At 36.9% G+C, this 19,683-nt stretch overlaps 1 protein-coding gene across 11 annotated transcripts in view; it reads left to right on the top strand.

Annotated features, from left to right (window-relative positions):
• ACOX3 (acyl-CoA oxidase 3, pristanoyl) overlaps window positions 1–16,653 on the top strand; it is a 34,696-nt gene extending 18,043 nt beyond the window's left edge. For 7 of the 11 annotated variants that reach the window (XR_013950438.1, XR_013950439.1, XR_013950440.1 and 4 more), the window contains 11 exons: window positions 348–530; window positions 1,918–2,040; window positions 3,424–3,544; window positions 4,035–4,154; window positions 4,832–4,945; window positions 6,609–6,724; window positions 9,451–9,625; window positions 10,181–10,248; window positions 10,877–10,963; window positions 12,311–13,498; window positions 14,969–15,107. Coding sequence is in view for 4 of the 11 variants with exons in the window: in XM_080590091.1 (XP_080446217.1) it covers window positions 348–530; window positions 1,918–2,040; window positions 3,424–3,544; window positions 4,035–4,154; window positions 4,832–4,945; window positions 6,609–6,724; window positions 9,451–9,625; window positions 10,181–10,248; window positions 10,877–10,963; window positions 14,969–15,088 (1,227 nt within the window). In the remaining 7 variants the exon portion in view is untranslated. Of the gene's footprint in view, window positions 1–347; window positions 531–1,917; window positions 2,041–3,423; window positions 3,545–4,034; window positions 4,155–4,831; window positions 4,946–6,608; window positions 6,725–9,450; window positions 9,626–10,180; window positions 10,249–10,876; window positions 10,964–12,310; window positions 13,499–14,968 lie in introns of all 11 variants that reach the window. The other 4 variants (XM_080590091.1, XM_080590089.1, XM_080590088.1 and 1 more) reach the window with 1 other exon arrangement.
• The last annotated feature ends 3,030 nt before the right edge of the window (window positions 16,654–19,683 follow it).

Genomic DNA, 19,683 nt, shown 5'->3' with positions numbered 1-19,683 from the left:
AGAGAGAGAGCATGAGCCTCATATGTTGGTAAGCACTAGATACCTTGACCTCAATGATTGTTGACACAGTGTCAACATGAATGCTGATTTTCTAATCGTCTTTCAGTGATGTCTAAATTCACCTTATTGATTTTACTGACTTCTTGCTTTTTGAGGTACCTCATCAGTCCCAAAGTATTTTAAAGAAACTGCTTTGGATCTTTTCTGAACACCTTAACTGTCTGTATCAGTAAATAAAACTGTCCAGCCCTCTGGGCTTCTGATCATGCTCCAGAGTTGTATCTTTATGGGGTAGGCAAATGAAACGTTAGCCTCCTTCATTTACTCTGTGTCTTTTATCCATTTAGGATGTTAAAGAGCGTTTTAGTGCATCTCTTGGATCTTTGTCCATCGGCAGAATTCTGATCACAGCAGTTTCTGCGACCAATTTAAAGCTTGCCTTATCAATAGCCATTCGCTTCTCAGCAACTCGCCGTCAGTTTGGACCAACTGATGAAGAGGAAATACCTGTTCTTGAATACCAAACACAGGTAAAAACTTTTGCATCTATAAACTTTTATGTAGTGACACTCAGATTCAAAGCTACTGCAAATCAAAATAGTGACACAGAAATTAGTGAAATTAAAGTTGTCTTTCTCATCTGAGGTGTAGATCCAGTGCAGTTTTGGGTGTTCATCGCAGCTTAAGACCTCTTAGCACTTCTCTTGGCTTGATCAGAGTTTTGAGATAAGTTCTTGGACTAGCGAAATAAATAAATAAATAAATAAATATATTTGTGTCTCTCTGAAGTACCTAGAACCATGTGTCTTCTAAAATAGTAACCGTTTCTGAGAAAGGCTGTCTTCTATGTGCACAAAGAAGTACTGATGAAGAAACTAGCATAAAAAATGTCAGTGTATCTTTTGCTATTATCCTCATTTTCTCTTTTTTAGACCTTATTCTTTAAAAGTATACAAATCAGTGATAATCATTGTAGCGAACCTCAAGCCAGCACTAATTTTGAGAGGAATATAGCCAACCTTTATTTCCACAGAATATGCAGATGAAAAATAAACTTTTGGTCTGAAAAAATAAAATGAGTAGTTATGGTAAACTAGAAAATAGTGAAAACTCAGACCAGTTGAATGAGAAAGGTTGTTACATAAGAAGTGCTAGAATAACAAACCCACCCATTCTGTCCTTGCAAAGTAGGTGCCTTTTTTCCAGGCTTGCATTCAATCTTGCAATTTTGTAAGTTTTCATGTGTTTCAACAAACTCTAGCAAAAGCTGCCTTCTTTCCACCTCATCTAAATAAGCCTGGTTCTACTTCCCACTACTTTGTGAACCTCTATTTTGTTCAGGTTCAGCTTATTCTGTAGGCTTTGCTTGCTGAACCTTCATTCCCTTCTTTCTCCACTACAAAAGCTTCTTTAATTAGTTTCCCTTCTCCTTCATGGGCTTCCATCTGATTTGCATATAAAGATGCTTTTTCTCTTCTTTGCAGGCCTGTTTTTTTTTTTTTCCTTTCCTTTTTTTCCTCACAAAATGCAAAGAGCACTACTAATTTAACGTTCAGCAATGAACAAGCAAGTGGAACAGTTACATCCTCTGCCATGGTGGTGGACTGTGGTATGCCAGATATCGTGTAAACATGGAGCAAAAATATGTCATTGGTCCCCAAAGCTGCAGTGAACTTCTGCACTGGCCTAACAGGATGTTTATCACAAATTCATAAAATCCATGGACTGAAACAGTGTAACTATATGTTTATAAATGATTATTGCTAACTTCTCTTCACCATAACTTCACATACATCTCCAATTTGAACAAAATGAAAAATAATGTTTTTTTTTCAAAATTATAGGATAGTTTATATATATATATAACTATAAAGTGTATATCAGTTTTCAATCAAATCTATTTAATTTTTATTCCAGCAATGGCGTCTTCTTCCTTATTTGGCTGCTGCGTATGTCTTAGATTATTTCTCCAAATCACTGTTTGAGAACTTCGTAGAATTTTTTGCAGGCTTATTGACAAAGCAAAGGAGTCAGAGGCAGGTGAGATATCTGCACATTTCCTCTTAGCTGCGTTGTTACTTCAACAGACTGGAAATTGTTAAGTGAAGGACCTACTTAGAAGTAGGCTGTCTTACGGTCATGAATGATAGAGCAATGTCTCAGAAATATGGATTAATAAAGTTGCATTTGGAAAAGCTCCCGAATGAGTTTTAATGGAGTGGTTAAAGTTTTATTGGTTTCACTGGGATTTAAGACTATGTCCCCTTGCAAATTGTTTATCATAAGTATATGATAATGTAAATTCAGTTCATGACTGTTATAAAAATGATATTGCAGGAGGCATATATCAAACACTTTCCAAAATGATGCTATTCTTAATTACTGGACAAACTATGCAAGTCTGGCTTGAGTTTGCAATTCATATTCATGCATTAGGAAATATGCTTTTGGAGAAAAATGTTAATATTTTTGAGTTTTAATGCTGAATTTCTCAACTACTCACAGACCGTCAGAAGTTACCCCTTTATAAAGTAGTTTGATCTATCAGTCTCTGCAAGGACTGATTCTCAGCCAAAATAACTGCAGTATGTTTTTTTATAGCATATAAATTTTATATATATATATATATATATATATATATATATATATTTAAATCTTGACATTTTTTACTGTAAGGGCCTACACAGTGGCTACATATTGCTCAGATCTCACTTAAACATTCAGTTTTTTCCAGCTAAAATAAAGCCTGTGATAGATTTCTGTGCTAGTGGCTGGGTATTGTAATTTATCCTCTTTGCACAAACCACAGAAGAGTCTGTTTGATTATTTGATCTGTTATTTTATCTCTAGAGGTCTCCAGTGCAGTCACTAATCTTAGGCAAAACTCAGATTGTAACAGAAAAATCTGCCTGTTAACAGTGTGAAGAATGTAATCCTTATGAACTTCTTTTGGTGTATGGGAGATCTGAAAAAAATAAAATAAAAAAAATGGGGAATTGCTCTCAAACAATTTTGGTGGTATTAACCCAACATCTCTAGAAAATCTGTGTAGTGTGGAAGTTCCAAGCACACTTTCAAAGGAAGGCCAACAGCATTAGTGTCAATGCAGAGCCATGTACTCAGTATCCATTACCTGGCCCAAATTTTCCTGTTCCCTATAAGAATGCTAGTTTCTAAGGTTTTTATGGCAGTTTTTTGTTTTGTTTTGTGTGGTTTTGGTTTGTTTGTTTGTTGTTTTGGGGGAGGAACAGCAAAAAAAAAAAAAAACGGTTCTGCGCTTACATAGATCTCAGAAACTTGTATGTATGTATTTCAGGTTAGTCTTTTTCTTCTTCAAAAGCAGTACACTTAGCTATGGCTTTAATTGGTCACAAACCTACTTTGCGTGAAAATGATTACTAACTTGTAGCTTGTTTTTACAAGGCTGATTTGGGACGTGAGATTCATGCCTTATGTGCTGCCAGCAAACCACTGTCTTCTTGGACTGCTCAGCAGGCAGCCCAGGAGTGTCGAGAAGCTTGTGGAGGACATGGTTACCTTGCAAGTAAGTCACAAACTATTGCATGCACTAATAAGAAATAAAATGATTATATTCACATGTACTTTAACTGTTGTTGCATCATGGTATCCGAATTTTAGGAATATATTTAGAAAGGGATTTTTCCTCACATTCATATTTTAAAATTTTATTCCTGATACCACATAAAAAGAACTAAACCTGCGCAGTATCTGCAGCAGCATTTGGACAAAATAAGACTGTCTTTTTCAGTCTCAATTCCAGAAGTAAAGATGCAGATTTTATAGAGGAAAGTTCCTCTTCTCAGTTGAATGTCACACTTCTCTAAAGTCTTCACAGTATACATTTTCACAAGCTAACAAGTGAACTTTCAAGCTGACACGTTTGTAAGAATACCTGTATATACAGGAACAGACAACTCTTAAATTTTGTTACAGTATAATTATTTAATCCCTCTTAGCTTCCTTTTGATGCATTGCATTTTGATGCATTAACGTGTTCACTTGTTCTTTTTAAGTGAATCGTCTGGGTGAAATCCGAAATGACAATGATCCAAACTGCACATATGAGGGAGATAACAATGTCCTGCTTCAACAAACCAGCAACTACTTAATGAGCTGGATGAATTGCATAAGAGGTAAGTTTTTTATTGTGGCATCATGTGTTGGACCCAGCAGTGAGTAGGTAATGGAATTAGGAGGTAATTTCATACTGAATGCAACTGATAGTCATTTACTCATTCTGTAGAGCATAAATAATGTGCTACAGACTCCATCATATGATACATTCACAAATACACAGATACTTGCTGCAAGAAATACACTTTTTCATGTGTCTTGCAGTAGCTAACTAGATGTTTTGCCATTCTTAATCATGTTAAGCAGTATTTTACTCCCTGAGAAGTGCAGGTTAGTTCAATGGAACTACTCCTGAAGTCATTCTAAGTCTGGGTATGCTCTGTTCATTATACTTAAAACAGTTCATACCACCTAACTTGGTAGCAGTCTTCTTCATCGGTGCATGGTGTAGTTCTTCAGACAGATGATTTTGTTTCAGTTTTCTAGCAGTAATTTTCACCAGCTGGAAAACTCAGCAATAGGAGTTGAATCTTATGGGACTTATAGGCAGTGATGTCATTTTTTTCAGCACTTGTCGGCCATCTCATTTGGCTGGACTAGGCCATAATAAAATAAATATTATGTCCTAATTGCATCTGGCCTTTCAAGGGTATGCATGGCTTTGTAATAGGCTTTTAGTTCCAAAGAGTCTAATTTATCTTCTCATAAATCAGTTTTATTTTCTTTGGTATTTCAGATAAAGTGCCTTTTGAATCCCCTCTTGGAACAATAAACTTCTTGCAAGACTACCATCACATCCTTGGCTGGAAATTCACAGCCATTAGTGTTGAAGACTGCATGGACTCCTCAGGTAGACTTTTGTTGTTGTTAAACTCATTCTAGAATCTTAAATTCTTTCCAGATCTAGAGATCGGAGATTCACTCTCCACTATTTATTACATATTTTTCACATTGCTATTTGCTGACTTTCTTTGTATTAAATGCATTTCAGTTTTCATTTCAAAATAGTGCTTTTTTATCCCCAGCCTTAATTTTGGAATCAAAGATAGCATCAGTTGTTTTTCTTCCATTTTCATTCTTCTAAAATATAATTTATAATCTAGGTTTTTTTTGCCACTGCATCATTGTTTTCAAGTGAAACTGTTGTGAGGGACACGGATTGTTAGTACCTTGGAATTTTAAAATTTCTTATTTTAGGAAAAGATACACATGATTTAGAAATGTGTTGGGAAGGGCTTTAAGTGTGTACACTCTTGACAATTGCTTCGGAGTGCATGGAGGAAAAAGAGTAATGGTGAAAGAAAACTCCCTGCAGTTTTCCTGGCTTACTGTACTATAATCAAGTATGACATGACATGCTGTTCCCACTTCTGTATCACTGTGAGCCTAGATTGGCCCTTAGAGGCAAAAATTAACAGAGAAATGAAGAGATAATGAGATAACGACAAGGAAATGAGCAAAAGTGGATTTGTGAAACTGAGAACATACTAGATTAAGAAACTCCAGTCTTAATGCATAAGGGACAATAATATTGGTTCCTAAAATTCAGTAACCACTTCAGTGCTCAAATGATTGCAGAAAAACTGTGCTTTAGGTAGTGATGCAGAGTATCGATATGGTACCATAATAGATATGGGGAAAATATGAAGAAACTCAAAATACAAAGGCTTATAAGAAAAAGATTAATTCAGAATGACTGCATGCTTTCTTCTTTGTTGTATGTCTCCAGCTTGTGAAGTCCAGCAGAGCACAAACCGATACCTTAAAACATTTTCTCTTGTGTTTCCCACTGAACCAGATTACAGTTTAAAAAATATATGAATCTGTTTATTGTTGCATTCTGTTAGAAGCTGGGATTTTAAAACAGGTGCCTAGGCAGCATGTGAACCCTCATAATTGCCTAGATAATATCCTACATAAAATCTTCAGCTGACACACATGCTGTCAGGATTTATTACAAGGACTTTATGCTGAAGTACTTTTCCCCTTAATAGTTCCAGGCTGCTGTAAAAAATGTAACACAAGCGTACAAAGTAGTACATTCACATACAATTACATTTGGCCACCTTTGCAATGTTAGAAATCATGTGTTTTGCAAGCATGTAACATCACACCTGCGAAGAGGGTGGGCCCACAGATTGTGTGCCTTCTTCTGTTCTTGTATTTTCAGAAGAGAATGAGTATCTTATAGACCTAGGACTTAATATGGGAGAGAGTATAACAAGGTAAAAAATTTGATCGAATCAGAAAATACTTGCATCTAAATTGAGCTGTAGACATATCTTGTCTTTTAACTTGGGAACAGTTGGAACTAGTGCATGGTCAGGTACGGTAGGTCTTCACTGTATCGTTTTAATCTATTTTACCCAGCATTTATTTACTGCAGCTACAATAATGGGCAAAGTGTCATGTTAATGGATCAATTAACATCTTCACTTTTCATCTTAGGTAAATAACAAAAAAACACCTAGACTGCAGGAGAATCTGCTTGTGACTTCTTCTCTTTTCCACAGTTCCTTTAGCAGCATATAAGTGGCTGGTTTGCTACCTGCTCCGAGAAAGTGACCTAAAGCTGAGAAAGGAGAAGCAGTCAGGGCAAAGTGATTTTGAGGCAAAAAACAACTGTCAGGTAATGCTTATTTAGCTTTCTTATCTTGTTTACTTATTTTCATCCAGGTTTGCCAGATCATTTTAGTTTTATCTTCTTGTCTCAGGACGTACAATTTCCTTAAGCAAAAAGCAGCGAGTCATATAACTTATAATATGTAATTCCTGTCCATATGAATCGTATTGAACATGATTGAAGGAGGACGATTATGATCAACAGAAGTCTTCCAGGATATATTTCCTTTCAGAAAAGTTGCAGGCATGTGCTGGATGGTGTATATAAGTTTGTTATCACAACTTCTGAAAACTAAATCTGCTACTATTAAATCTACTGTGGCATCTGATTATTACATCTCCATCTGCTCTTTTGGCCAAATACATACTGTAGGAAAGAATCTTGCTCTGGCAGATAGGTAGACTAGATGACCTAATAGGTCTTTTCCATCTCCAGTTTCTATAGTGCAAAGTACTCATGAAAGATACCAGACTGAAAGCATTGGAACCTGAAAAGGAAACGTTGACAATCTACAAATAGCAGATCCACTCTCTCACCAGAGAGTTCTAACAGCTAGTAATGGCTTAACTCCAAATTTTGGTTTATATCCCCATGCTCCCCAAATTCTTCTGGTACCTTCATGAGAAACTGGCTTGTATCCAAGAAAATAAGACTTGTCATTTGTCACCGAGGAAGGAGATCTGTTCCCTGAAGATGGGCAATGTGGTTTACCTTATCTGCAAAGCTCGTTAAAAAGCAGCAGGAAGGAAAATTCAACTCTTCACCTAGAAAGATCCAGTCTGGCTTCAACAAGGGATGGTCTATGTAAAACCACTGGTAGAGGAGAGGAAAACTTTCCTCTTTTTACTCTAGAAGCAGTCTATTAGAGGTGCCCGTCAGGGTGAAATTCAGAATGAGAATTACCCTCCAGTTGAATGCAAGGTAAGTTTCAGAAATTTGAATCTGATTGCTTGTCAGCTGGCCAGCTCCTGGGAGGCTTGTGCCAGGGCCAGAGAGGATAGTTTGCACAGCGGCATTAAGATTACTCACCTCACTTCTCTTCAGTATGCTAAAATTTAAAGAAATTTAGGCACACAGCTGCTTTTGAGATAGGCTTTGATATACCTCAGGTCATTAGGTTTTCTTTTCTCCCTACAATTCATCTTCAGAACAGAGGGATTTCTTATTTTAAATGACATGCCTCAAAAGTATCTGAAAATGATTTACAAGCTGTGCTTTAATACATGTTTGATTTAAAACTTTCTGGGCATGAAGAAACACTTCTCTGTCAGCCCACTGGCTGACAAATATATAGTATTTTTTCTTGCTATGGGAAATCTGGAAGAGATTCCTAACTTAGGTCCCAAGGCAGAAAGGAGAAAGTACTTTATATTACTTGTCTATGATGTCTCACACTGGTTGGAAGTTTACCAACTTCAGGAAGCAAGAAGGTCCATTTCTTTTCAGCCAGGAGCTTGATAGAAACAATACAGAATTGCAAGCAAAGGTAAAGAAGGAAATAGAATTTATAGGAGAGAAGAATAGGGAATTAATTGTTAATATTGCATTTGGGATATTGAAACCTATGTCATTCTGACTAAAGAATTGACATTTCAATATTCTGATATTAAAAAGTCTATCTATTAAGGGGGAAGTCATCCCTAAACCTGCAGATAGTAGCGATTTTGCAATTTATACTTGTATCCGAGCTTGGTCGTAAGTATGTCACTGTACAGTTATCAGTAGAAATGCAGTGATCTTTGGAATATGCCTTTTTTAAATCCTACAATCGATTTAAAAGCAAAGATGATAAAAGTATTTTTTAAAAAAGGAAAACTAATCAACTAATTCTAAATGAAACAAATTCAACAAATGGGATAAGAGCAAACATCAGTTTACATCAGTGCAACAAATCAGCCATTACAGTTCTATGTTCCTGTTCTGTTCACCAACTAAAATGTTTTCAGCCAGCAGTCTGTTTGATGACAGGACATATATGCACCATCATACAGCAAAGGTGAAGTACAAAAAAGTTGACAAGCCTTTCTGTATGAGTACAATCACTTAAAGTTTCATATTCCATACTAACAGTGACTATTAAGTGGTGACTTTTGCCTTTCTGATCTCATAGTTGGCAAGGATTAGTTGGGTAGTTCTTTCAAAGCATGTTGCACTGAATAGACTCATGCTAACACGATCAGATTTTATTATTTGAATGGACTGTAGTAAGTTTTCAGTAGGTTACTGAACAACTTTGACATTTTTATCCTCGTTATAAAATTCTGCATAATATTAAATAAATGTAAACCATCCTTTATCGTTTTAGAGTTAAATGGGTTTATTAATGACCCTGAAGTTAGCAGTCCTGATTTTGCTTGGTCTTCTGTCTAATGTAACTACTTGCTCCCATACAGTCTCGGTGCAACATGCACTGCCAAGTCAGTGTATATTTTAGGTATACAATCTGTGCTCCCTTTAGATTGGTATAAGAGACTACTCAAAGTGGAACAGTAGAAAATCAGGATCTTATTTCTAAAGGGGCATTTCATGAAGTCTTTTATAACTAACCTTTGCAAAGACATTGTAGAGTTTTTTCTCCTAGAGTTTCTTCTTAGACTTTCTTTAATCTCAAGCTGCAACAGCAGATCTAAACAGTTCTGCACTGACATCACCACAGCAATGCCATTTTGCAGCAGCTGAGGATTTTTTCCTTGTATTTCATTACTCAATATCCTTCTCTTCTCTTTCCTAAGGTGTACTACTGTCGATCACTAGCCATTGCTTTTATTGAACAAACAGTCTTACAAAGATACCATGACTACACTCATGATCCCAACGTACCATCTGCTCTGCAGACAGTGCTTAAGAATCTCAGTGCTCTGTATGGACTCTGGTCTTTAAGTAAACATCTGGCTGTGCTCTACCAAGGTGAGATCAGCTCCCTGACTACATATTATACATGTCACTTTATAAAAGCCCTAACCTAAAGGTTAGGGATTTTTTTCCAAAGTTTTATTTTAGCAGGGGGAGGGACGCCATGATTACAGCATTTTCTTACTGCCTTTGTAATGTAGAACATTCATTCTGGACAAAATTTTCAGGAGCATGGATCTGAAGCTACAAATTAACCCAGAAGACTCTCTCTTAGCTCTGAGGTGATGGAGGATTCACAAGTTTTGATGTGGCCCAGTGCTTGGGGGAGACAGCAGGATAGGAAGCCAGATGTTATAGTAGATGCCTGTTCATGCAAAAGTCTCCCAGTGTCTTAGCCTAATGGTTTTGCAGTCAGCTCATTAATAAATGACAGTCAATCCAATTACATAGGAGCATTTGATCTCTTGAATACTGAACTGATAAACTCCTTACTAAAAGAATTTTTAGGATTTTTAAAAGGATTTTTAACTCCTTACTAAAAGGATTTTATCAGTGTAATCTTAACCGCTTTAAGTTTCTTTGATCATTTTGTTGTGAATGTATTTGCAGGTGGCTATGTTTCAGGTGAACAAGCTGGTAGATTTATTCAGAATGCTATTCTGGAGCTTTGCTACAGGGTAAGCAAATCAATATTATTTGTTGTGTTTAAAAAATATAGTATATAGATACTAAAAAAGAGATGTGGCATATATTCCATACTTGAAGGGATAAATTAGCAGGACATTGCCTCAGTAGTTTCCGAATAACCTGATGTAAAGAGATTAGTAACTCATTGACCCGGAATCTAGTCCTAGCTTATTTACCAGAAAATGAGAAATGGTATAACTTACAAAATAATGATCTCTTTACCTGTAGTCTTGCAGTCTTCATTGGAAAGACATCAAAATACTGTAATGCACTGCTACTTAATTCATTACTGTGTTAGCTCATGAATTGTTTTTCTCAGCACAAAAGCTTTTCAGAGTGGGTCATATTTTTCCCAGGTAAATAAAATTTAGAAGAAGAATTTAGAAGTTATGTCTTTAAAGTTCTAAATTCTATGTTTTTATGTGTATAAACAGTATGATCTTGGTTGAAATATGTTTTAGAATACAGTCTCTTTTTGGCAATTACACTATTATTTTTTCTATTAAGTTACCACTAACTGGTACTTTATGAAAATAATCTTTATGCTGTTCTGTAGTTCACTGATAGCCATAGACAACTGCAGAAGTTGCCAAATGTATGTCTTTTTTTTTTAAACAGTTGAAAGATGATGCAGTTGCCCTTGTTGATGTCTTTGCTCCTCCTGACTTCATTCTCAACTCTCCCATTGGTAAAGCTAGTGGTGAGGTAAGAAAACCTGTTTTAGTACTAGTGAGTCTAATCACTAAGAATGATGTGTCCTGTAAATAGCCGTAACATATTCAAAACACTTCACAGCTAAGCAAGAAAAGATGACCCTTTGTTAGCAGAAATTATATTAGTTAAATTGACATCAGCAAAGCTTGACGTTTTGAATTTATTTGCTGGAGATACACTTCAGTCGGAAAGTTTTACAGTATTGTTTGAATTTGCTCTTTTGGGGACCTGTGCTGCTGAACTGGAAAAAAAAAAAAAGTTGTACCATCTTCTAAGATTAATTAGGAAGTAAAATATCTTTAGTATATAGCTTAATACCTCAGAGAGCTAGTAAGATGTATTCTGCCTAGGACTTTTTATAAGATTGTGCTGCATTTATTGGTATTCACTTAACACCCAGTTTTGTGTGATGTACCTATAAATGGTGTAGAAATCAGTTCCTTCTCTTAATTTTTCATAAAATACTAATTTTAATAGGAGAAAGGAAAATTGAAAATTCAAATATGTAAGTATTTTTCAAGACAAAAATAAATTGGTATGATATCACCAGCAGTGCATCATACATCCAGCAACAAGTCACATATTCCAAGGTACAATTAGAGCCAGCACATTTTGACGCCAAAATTAGCTCTGTTTGGAATTTCTTGCATATATGGGAGGGTCGAGGAAGTTGACGCTCAAGTTTCCCATCATTCTCCTAGTAAATCAGGGGAGTTTGGCACACACCGCAATCAGATTAATTCATCTACTCAGTATGTTTCTAACCCTTGGCAGTTGTGTAGTCAATAATTCTCACCAAGTACTTTTACACTGTCTTTCATCTAGCAATCTCGGAATAATTAAAAATCCCACTTAATCATAGCTCCTAGAAACCTTTCAATGTAAGTGTGTGTGTTTACATAATTCATAGCCTAGGAAACACAAGCCCCAAAGGTTAAGGATTGTTAGAATTGTAGAATATATGCAGCAATTGTCACAAGGTGACAGATAAGTTGTTACGAAACTCTGGTTTTGTTTACTTCATTTATGATAGATTCGTAGAAGCCAGCATCTCCTCCTTACTCTTACCTTTCTACTCTGCTTTGAGCATGTAGGAACAACCTGTCATGAAGTGCTTCCCAAGTGTTGTACCAAGCAGTATGTAGCAGTTTGGGTCCCTTGCTAACCAGTACAAGCATTACCCAGCATTACCCAAGGGGTCTCAGTGATCTCAATACAAATGTGAGGGACAGTGTTTTGTGAGCACCTCTCCTTGCTTAAATGAATATATTATTATTTATATATATTATATATATAATACAAATTATATATCCACCTATATCTGCTATATCCTTTCAGAGGTGTCACCAGACCTACAAGCAGGATGCAGGATGTGGGTGCACCATGGATTTGGCTTTACTAGGTCATGGTTCCTCTCTGATTTTTTTTATTTTTTTTTTCTTGGCGTATTTAAGGAGCTGTATTTCATTCCAAAGCCTCAGTAAACCAAAAATTCTTGCTTACTGGCCAGCCCTACTCAGCAGAGCCAAGCTGTGGGATAACTATTACGTGGAGATTGGTGTCACAATACAGCAGTTTGGTTTAGTGTGGAGAGACCCTGCAGAGAATCACTAGAGCCTGGGGAGAGTGCCAGGAAGTTTGACAGGATTGCTGAGTCAAGTGTACTCAATGCTTTTCAATATTCTTTGTCTGTGTCTTTATGTCTCAAGTTGTCCATCGTTCCCATGGTGATCAAGCAATACAGAAGGCAGCCCAGATGTTTCTAAAGAGACGCTGACCTCACAGAATGATTACTTTGGTAACACAGTCTCTACAAATAAAGGAGGAAGGGCTTGCTCTATGTATCAAGCCACCTCAACAAGAGGACCGTAATTGTGATAGGAAGCTTTGTTTTCCTTCCTGTGGATTTTTGAGGCTTAAATTAATGAAAGAGGTTATGGGAGGGAACCTCCCAATGTAATTCTAAGGGAAGGAACATCATCTCTAAGACTGTAAAAATATCTGTATTGGCCAAAAGCCCATTGGTACCCAATATTCTGTCTCTAACAGAAGCTGACAGTGGATGCTATAGCCAAGAATACATGGCTAGTACACAGTGATCTGTTCCTAGAATACTACTCCCTTTCTACCAGTCAGCTGGAGATTGCTTATCACTAGCTGATAAAACTGTCATGTGGTGGATTTGGCTATAACCTGGGGTTATTTATTATTATAATAACCTGGGGTTATTTTGTGCACTCTAACAAGAAGTTTGGATTGATTACTCACACAAATACAGAAGCCATGTAGACTTATTAAGGATGAATATTGGGAATTTGGAACTGATTTATTTCCATATACATCACTGAAATTAATGCAGTTTACACCCTTCTTACAGAATTTCCTTTGTTTAGAAAATCTATCACAAAAGAATGATGTCAGTTTATTCCAGCAACTTTGTATCTTCAGCTCAAGAGCCCTGCAATTAAGACTTTGGAAACCATCAGACAACCCACAGCATCAGTTGCAGTACAGACCTTGAACAATGTGAGACAAGCAGATTAGGACTGTAAACCCTACTGACTTCCTAGTATACTAAATGCTTGCTAAGTTTTTTCTAAAATGATTGAGTTATATTGGGAAAGTAATTTCAAGCAGTGATATCTAACCCATGTTCTACAGAATTCAGGGAGGTTTTCTGAACTGCCTCAAAGTCTGTGGTTTATAACTTGTGCATATATTTTCAACTCTAGTTTGAAAAAGTCTGCCAATCCCGCACTCAGAGAAAATACTTAAAGCTCCCTGTCTCCTGACTGTCTATATTTAATTCTTTGTTCAGTGCCATCTTTGCAACTTAATAAAACCAATGCAATCATTTTAGTACAAATTACAGTATGATACAGAATAGATTGTCCAAGCATAACAGGAAAATGAATTTAATTCAGGATTACCTATGGTGCACTGAAGTGGAGTGGTTTTCACCACAAGCCACAGTTCATAAGCAGAAGAAAAGCTTCCAAATCTATTATGGGCAGCTTTAAGCAATGATTAAGATTTCAGGTTTTATTTAAAAGAAACTTTGAAAATCTCAGTTTAAGTATGTGAAGTTATCTCTGTGTTTATTTCAAGGTTAATTAAAAATTGTTAGACAATGTTAAGCCAAGCTTGGAATGGGTGAAATAGTTAACATAATCAAGGTGAAAATATATTTAATACTCAGAGGATTTATGTCAGTATTTATTTAAATCACCACAAATATATAGGGTCAAGCCTTCTTTTGATGTGGATGAAAGGCTTTTCACTTTGTATGAGACCGCTGTTATACTAAATTAATATGGTATTGTGCTGTATTCAGCTCTACTGCTGAAGATACAGCCCTCCTCACCTTTCTATAATGTTATTTAAAGGTTTAAGCTTAAGTTAATTATGAGCTGCCAAATGTTTCTGAACTTACACTTCTACAGAATTAACTTCTCATGTACCTTTTTTAACTGTTCCACATTAAATTGCAAATTGATGAAGAGTGACAAATTAACAATCTGCTTATAAGAGACAACTTTCTTATGCTTGGACTGAACAGTGCACATCTGGGAGAGAAGTTGCAGTACTGTTCAGAAATGTGTTGAAATAAAGGTGAAAACAGACATGCATGAGTGCTTTCCGACAGTCTTCAGGTTTGGACAGAGCAAAGATTAGCTTAATTAGCTTGCTTCCAAATTTCTACCTTTCGTAATACAACTACTGTAAAATATAAAACAAAAAAATCATAAAGATTACTATTTCCCTGTTCTTATGCCAAAGATGGTCTAAATGATTTGTATGGATATTTGATGTTAAGAGTACTTTGAAATTTTGAGCTTCGTCTTTGTATTTATTCTTACATCTACATAATTGTTCACATTCATTACCTAAAAATTCAGTCACAGACTTGTTTCAACCAGTAAGTTTGGTAATTTATCTTGTAGAAATTTTCCTGGTTTTATTTTCTGTGTAATTTTTTTTCTTTTTTCTTTTCAGTTATACAAGAATATGTGGTCAGAGATCCTTCAAGGCAACAAAGCTCTGAACAGACCTTCGTGGTGGGCAGAATTCTGTATTAATAAACCTGTTACAGGCAGGCTGAGGTCAAGATTGTAAACCAAACAACTTGTAAAAGGCCGGATAGGCCTGAGATGGATACCATATTTCAAACATCAGGAGGAAATGAGACCATATGTCAAACACTGAAAAGAAAGATTTTCATATAGAAGTGCCAAGTTTTAAAATAACTTTGAAATCAGGTCCAACTTGGTCTCAAGGACTCTTAACATAATAATGACAGGAGTGGGAGCAACACATCTGCACACTATTCATATTTACTCAGTTAAATACAAAGAATGAAGGTTCATAATGATCGTTGCTTTGCAAAGTTTCTGTAAATGAAGTGTTCCAATTGCTCTCTTGACCACTGGCATATTACAGAAGTTAAATAGTTAAAAAACATTTCCTCCAGGGCATATGAACAAACCGAACAAATTATTTTTTTCAAGGTTCTAGGATAATATTAGCAAAATAAAAGAGAATCGGAAGAAGAAAAGGAAAAAGACAAGAACATCAGCAGTGGTAAACCTGCAATAAGAGATAGGATTCAATCCTGACAACCATGAAGCTCTTCTGATTTACTTCATGCACCTCTGTGTTAAACTGCTTAATTGCTCTTCCAATGCAAGAAGAGGATTGGGTTTTTAGATAATCTGCCTTTGAATTGTGTGTATATCTGTACATACAACAAATCAAACATGATTCATGCATCTTTTTTTGATGTAGTAGTACAAACTCAAAAGTCTTGTATATATTTTCATTGATGATTATAACATTTTCGCTGCTGCATAACTAGTATCAAGTCTTGTATATGTTGATGCACAGAAATTGCACTGTTTTAGGTCAGAACATATTCGAATTATTATAAATAAAGAATTAAAAGTACATACAACAGTGATAGGCATTATTAAATGTATTAGTATTTTTCACTTTCAGCTATATTAACTGTCAAATGTTTTTAACTGTCATTTTTCTTCAGAAATGGAAAAGACTAACAGAGCTTTGAAAATTCAGAATATTTTGTTTCAGATATGTTGTTAAAAACTAATTTTTCCTTTATTGTGTCTATGAACTGAAGTACTGTTACGCCTAAATCTTGTTTCTTTTTTTTTTGTTATGAACAATCATTTCAAGCCAAAGAGATTATTTATCAGTTCAAAAGTTGAGTATTTATGGCTAATTATGGATAATTTTTGACTCAGGCTATTAAATGAATGTGAATTCAATACCTGAGTGTTGAATTCCACTTGAGCGGAATCAGACCCTTGTCTTTGTGGAGTTTTACAATTTCCTCAATAGCTGCAATGTCAATATTTGAAAGTAAGTCTTCACAGACTGGTACAATATGATCAAGTAGTTCTGTAGAGGCTTCTACCGTTCCATGCAAATCTCACAGAGTTCAGGAAACATTTCGTTGCTGGAGAATGCATTGAAAGGGCAGTGTCAAGATCTCTCAGAGGACCTCAAGGTACATTTATTTACCTTTATTTCCCAAACAGATTTTTTTAAGGCTTTAAGAGCAATTCATGGTCAACTATAAGAAGATCACCCTCAACATACTTTAGTAAAAAACAAATAAAAAAATATATTTTGTGTAGTTCCATTGGAACTATTCTTTCTTCTTCTGTCTCAGTTCTTTATTCTTCTCTAATGAATACCGCAGTTCAGGATGTCCCAACACAAGATCTTTTTCTAGCTATTGATCTGTATGAAACAGTCAAAAGTTTAGCCATCTTTGCTGAAAAACAGATCAGTATTAAGTATTTATTTTCTTTGAACTGTTTTGTTTCTTTTAAGGATGTCCAATAGGTGGTATCATCCCATAGAACATATTAGATCACTACAGCTAGATTAGATTGTATAGAATTATGGAGTCATATGATTATCTTCATCTATTTTTTGTGTCACTGGGAAATCCAGCAGCTGTCTACTACTTGCATTTGTGCAGACCTGATGGTAGTAGGTAGAGCGCATTGTGCCTTATATCCGGTGTGAACATCAGGATTTCTGGTATCAAAAGGGGCAAAAGGGAGAAGAGATGCCCTGCTGCACAAAATGGAGCAAGCAGCAGCACTGATCTGCCACTCCACATTCACTACTACCAACTGATCACAGCAACGTTATGTCTTACTGTCTTACACGTGTGGGATTTCACCGTCACCTCTCAGCTCTTTGTGAGCGATGCAGTCTTTTCCTGCCTCTATCCACATCTGGGAAGAAGAAACATAACAGAGCTGTATTTAAATCTTGTGTATAGACTAGAAGTTTATTTGTGAGACCTTTGCAGCCCAGAAGAAAAAGAGTGTTTTGCACATTTTTTTTTCATTAAAAAAACCCACTCCTGAAAAATCAGCTGTGTTGCATTAGAACTGAACTGAAGACACGCTGAGCCCCAAAGTTATCTACCAAACATGACAGGAAAAACATAATCCTATCACTTCTGTAGAAATATATCCCTAAACAGTTCCAGCTAATCTTATTTATGACTACTATTAAGTCAACATCCAAAATCCCTGATAAAAGCTGAGCCCCTCCGTGCTGATAAGGACTACAAACTGACAGGGAAGTGTGCTGTTTGTACTGAAAACCTCCTAACTTTGACTAAAGCAAGCACTGCAGAGTCTGCCAGCAAGAATATGATTCTGGACAGGCAGAATTGGATACTCAGTAAAATGTCATGCTTATGGATGCTAATATGAACTGTGCAAGTCTTTCATGCGGCTTGCTCCAAGTTTAGAGCTTTGTGGGATCTTTGAATATCCATACATTCACGGGAGGAGTTGGCCACCTGCACATTTTACCACACCTTGGATGACAAAGTGCCAAAGCTGAAATAAGTAAAAACGAAGCAGGTGTATGGGGGACCGTGGGGAGTTTGTAACACCCAACATCTCTGTACCCCATCCAGGGGGTGATGGTGGCAGCTCACCAAGACTCTGCAAATTCTGCCAGGTGTTCGGCAGCTGTTGGGCTTTCTGTGCTGCCAGCAAAGGCTATGTCCATTTACTCTCACACACAGTGCAAAGCCACAGTGCAGCAGGCTCACTCTGTGGCTCCAAGGCACTCTGCACTCAATGATTACCAAAGCCTTAATATTTTCTGCATGAATATCTGGATAAGTGTTCTTTAATCAGTTACCACTATGAACTTCTGGTCTGTATATTAAGCCAGAACAACACAACACAACCAAATAAGCAAAATATCATTTTCCTCTGAAGTCAGCAACAAGCCAGAGGTTCTAGAGGTCTTCTATATCCAGTATGTCAGAGGGGCAGAAGTTGTGTGCAGAGTAGCATGGAGGGAGAAAGATGTAATGAAATTTGGCATCCAGTTCTCTACTAAATCATAGGTCAATAATTCAACACTTACCACAAGATGTCATTGTTATATGCAGTTTGTTCCTCTTCACAGGACATTAAATAAAAGAGACTTCTGGCTGAACAGAAAAGTCATTTCCTTCCCAGTTCAAAAGCCAAATAAGGTTGGATGTGACATTTTAGCTTGGGCAGGGAGCTGGGTCAAAGGCTGTCAAATAGCTTCAGCCCCAAACAATTTGGCCATGGGAATCTGTCCTTTCGAGCTGCCACATGAAGGCAGCTAAGTCTGTCACCAGAAACTTGAATTCAAGTAGACGCCTGCAAGATCCCTGATCGACAAGGTTTCCCTGTGCCCAGGGCGGCTTGTCTCCTGGGTAGTGGCATTTTTCTTCCTTGTGACTTGGTTATGCTGCCTCCCCACCAAGGGTATTTCAAACTGCTGTCCTCTGTGATGTGATATTTCTGCTGATGTGAGTCAATTAGAGCAAAAAGTCTTTTTTGTATCAGGAAAAAAAAAAAATCAAATTGTTCCCGTGCATGAGGACACTGAATGTACACACTTCCCTTGTTGGTGTGGCAAGATACATACGTGGATATTTCACGTCACCTTTGGTAGGAGCGATGGTGTCAGAAGAAAGGATCAGGGTGTCAGATGGAAGTCCTACCAGCTTTACAGCTTCAGATCTGGGGATATGGCTTTCCCAGAGGTGCCTGTTTTCTGCATAGAGCCGTAGACTCATGCTCTTCCATTTCTGTCTGTAAGCCTCTTTCCCACTGTAATAAATGTTTTACCATGCATTCTGCAGTGTAGCAAGTTTCTCTTCTGTTTGCTTTTATTCATGTATTTTCCTTACTGACATAATGTGTTTTCAGACCTGAGTGGTGATTTAATGCTAGCACACACTGCTGTCAGCGTGACCGTTCCCTCTCAGATGCAACAACGTGAACATCCCAGGGCCCGTGTTTCCTCTCGGAGCATTATAACTCCACGGGTCTTGGTACTGTTTTGTTGTTCCCAATTCTCATTAGCCTGAGGTCAGAGTAAGGCTCCAGATCATTTTAGCTCGGTTCACTGGCCTAAGGAGCACCATAAGCAGAGGGGAGCTCGCCGCATGAGACAGCCTTGTGACAGCATAATCAGAGACAGACAGCTCCAGCCAGGGAGGGTCAGCTGCGAGCACAGCAGGCAGCCTGCAATGCTGTCAGTGGGAACAGAAGCACAAAGCTTCACCCTTCCCCAAGCAAGTCAGGTCACTGGTTTATCAAATGCAAGCAGAGCACTTCACATCTTTTCTTTTCAGAGGCAGAACAAGGGATGAATGTATTTTTTGCTGA

This window comes from Anser brachyrhynchus (assembly GCF_964034855.1).
Source record: "Anser brachyrhynchus genome assembly, chromosome: 4".
Classification (NCBI taxonomy): Eukaryota; Metazoa; Chordata; class Aves; order Anseriformes; family Anatidae; genus Anser; species Anser brachyrhynchus.
The sequence above is the reverse complement of the archived record's forward strand: the minus strand, read 5'-3'. Positions and strand labels throughout refer to the sequence as shown.